General features: G+C 32.0%; 1 protein-coding gene across 1 annotated transcript; it reads left to right on the forward strand.

The window, feature by feature from the left end:
- Positions 1-976: 976 nt before the first annotated feature.
- Positions 977-2,670, forward strand: LOC131634108 (GDSL esterase/lipase At5g45670-like). Its single transcript, XM_058904774.1, has 5 exons — positions 977-1,263; positions 1,355-1,479; positions 1,583-1,828; positions 1,914-2,151; positions 2,254-2,670. Exons 1-5 carry the CDS (start codon positions 1,008-1,010, stop codon positions 2,478-2,480), a joined length of 1,092 nt encoding a protein of 363 aa, XP_058760757.1. The 5' UTR covers positions 977-1,007; the 3' UTR covers positions 2,481-2,670.
- The last annotated feature ends 594 nt before the right edge of the window (positions 2,671-3,264 follow it).

Below are 3,264 nucleotides of genomic sequence, written 5' to 3' on the forward strand. Positions count from 1 at the left end.
GTGACAATAAATCAGCAATAGCCATGGCGAAGAATCCTGTTTTCCACAGTCGAACAAGACATATTAATATAAAGCACCACTTCATTCGAAGTGTGATCGAAGATGGTGATGTGCAGTTAGTGTTCTGCAATTCAGAAGAGCAACTTGCAGACATTTTTACTAAAGCACTACCAAGAGGAAGATTTCAGCAACTTAGAGAAGCAATGGGAGTTAAAGAGCAACACATTAAGGGGGAGTGTTAAAATTAATGTGTTGTAACCACCACTATGAGTAAGCATTATGAAAGAAGTGCAAAAGAGTTGTAACCATCATAATATAATTACTGTCTTTATTTAGAGTTATGTTAGAATTGTATCATTAAGATTGAGAGAACCAAAGAGTCCTCATCTTAATTATCATCTTATTGTCTTCTATGTCAGTTTTGAGTCAAGCCTATATAAAGGCTTTGTAATGCTAAGAAAGATATATCAGTTGGTGGTGAATTCAGTAAAATAGCATATTCAAAGCATATCTTCCACCAGTGGAAGTATAGTGAAAAAAGTGTTCAGTGCAGTTTTAAAGCATATCTTCCACCAGTGGAAGTATAGTGCAAAAAGTGTCAAAAACCAGTTTTCCTCTGCAGAATTCTGTAACACTATAATTTATAACATACCACCTCTAGAATACCACCAACACATGCCATAATGAGCAATGATATATTCGCATATCTCAACAATTTCACGGAAAAATACGTGCAAACTAGTAACGTGATTCCAAAGTTAAGGGAATGACTTATTTTTCTTGGTACCATAATTTATTTTTTGACATTTCAAGATCCTAGGTTCAATATTTAAATCAATTGTGGACCTTCAGATTTTGTTACTTGCCAAACCCGTCATCCATCCTACATTAATACTTTGTTTTGACAAATTGGGCGACACACACCCTATATATACTCCCTCCATCTTCTTATTTACGTACTCATTTACAATATCACAATATAATTTATCATTTCCAATTCTAATAATATGACTTGCGAGACTAAAAAATGGTTGATTTTGAATCTTTTTCTCTTGGCTGCAAGCTATATGCAGCGTTCTTGTGCCCACGGAGAATCACCTCAAGTGAAATGCATTTTCGTATTTAGTGACTCCTTCTCTGACAATGGAAACAACAACAATCTTAACACCCAAGCAAAAGCTAACTACAAGCCATATGGCATCGACTTTCCAACTGGTGCAACCGGACGATTTACCAATGGACTAACAACAATTGATTATACTGGTAATATTTTCCACACCATTAGAGAACAACATTGTTATTTTTCTTATTTAGATTTGCTAGTTAAAATTTAAAAATTAATGTTTCATCGTAGGTCAATTACTCGGAGTCAAGGATTTCATCCCACCTTTCGCAAACATGGGTGACTCAGACATACTCAAGGGTGTTAATTATGCATCTGGTTCAGGAGGAATTCGCGATGAGTCTGGCAAACAATTGGTATATATTTGATACTTTATTAAAATATTATGTCTTTTTTATATTTAAATATTTTAAAATAATTTCAAATTTTCACTTAACTAATATTACGCAATATATGCAGGGTGATCGAATCCCTTTGAGACAACAGATAAAAAATCACAAGACCATAGTTTCCCAAATAGGAAAAGAGCTTGGAGGTGTGTCTCAAGCTAAAAACTATCTGAAGAAGTGCCTATATTATGTGAATATTGGCAGCAACGATTACCTAAACAATTACTTCATGCCCAAAATATACCCAACAAGTCGCATTTATAACCCTGAACAGTATGCTGAAGTTCTTATTAACCAATATTCTCTTGATTTAAAGGTATATTGCCTAAAACTTTATCATGATTATTTTGTAATTATATGAATTTTTTTTAAATATACAAATTGGTATTTTCGGTTAACAGGATTTGTATGTTAATGGAGCAAGAAAATTCATACTAGTTGGGTTGGGCCTATTAGGTTGCCTTCCAAACAACATAGCTAAGAATGGAAATAATGGATCATGTGTTGAAAGTCAGAATGCGGCTGCATTAATATTCAGTCAGAAGCTTAGATCTCTAGTGGATAAATTCAATGCCAAACTTCCTAATTCCAGATCTATCTTTGTAAATAGTACTGCTGGTCCAGTACAAAGCACACCAGGTAAACATTTAAATTTTTATAATTTCGCATTCTAGTTTAATAATATAGCAATAGAATTTTTCTATGATTTAGATTCTTACTTATAAATCTTTTCTATTTCAGCTTTTACTTTTACAAAAACTCCTTGTTGTCCAACAAGGCCTGATGGGATGTGTATTCCTGGTTTAAAACCATGTCCTAATAGAGATGATTATGTTTTTTATGATGGAATTCATCCCTCATCAGCTTATAACAAATTCACAGCATTAACTTCATATGATAGTTCTATTAGTCCAGACACAACTCATCCAATGGATATCAAACAACTTGCTCAATATCCTATAAACTAGTGCAAGTCACAATGGAGTCCTAAAATAAGCTCATTTAATTTGCATTGAAGAACAATAAATTCAGCTTATTATGTATAAGCAATATAAATGTATTAGCTATAAGCAATTAGTGTTGAGCAGAATAAGTTAGGACAGTTGTTATAATCCGTGATTGGAATAATGTTATATACGTTAATATATTTGTTTTCAATTTGGTTGTTTAATTTTTGTAGTATAGTAAAACGTGGCAAAGCACAACAAATTTGCTTTATTATTAATCTGTCTAAACAAGGCAAGTTTACTTAGGTAAACGTGTTCTAACATCAATGAACCCTTCAAAGTTTAGAAAAGGTGGGTTGTGTCAACAACTCTTTTTTCACTATGAACTTTCAAAAAAATTATCATCATCATTATTAACTTCATCACTAATGTACACACTATCAGGAATTTCATTTTCAATAGGTAAACTATCAAGATTTTCATTTTCAATTTTCCATGAACAAACTATCAAAAATTTCAAAATCAATATTATTAACATAATGACTTTCATTTACAACCTCAAGATAATTGAAAAATAATGACATAAGAGACCCAATAAAAAAAATTAAGTTCCACTATTTAATAATATAAAGGAGTGGACCTGTTTGTTCCCCCAATCACTCCACTTCTGATTTTCTAACTTTTCTCTTTCATTTCCTATATAACCGGTTTGTTCAAACAAACTATAGATCTTAATCTTCATTCCGATATTTATGAACCTATGGATTCAATAAAATAAACAAATATTTAAATAAAAAATGGAACC

This window comes from Vicia villosa, unplaced genomic scaffold (assembly GCF_029867415.1).
Source record: "Vicia villosa cultivar HV-30 ecotype Madison, WI unplaced genomic scaffold, Vvil1.0 ctg.001227F_1_1, whole genome shotgun sequence".
Taxonomy (NCBI): Eukaryota; Viridiplantae; Streptophyta; class Magnoliopsida; order Fabales; family Fabaceae; genus Vicia; species Vicia villosa.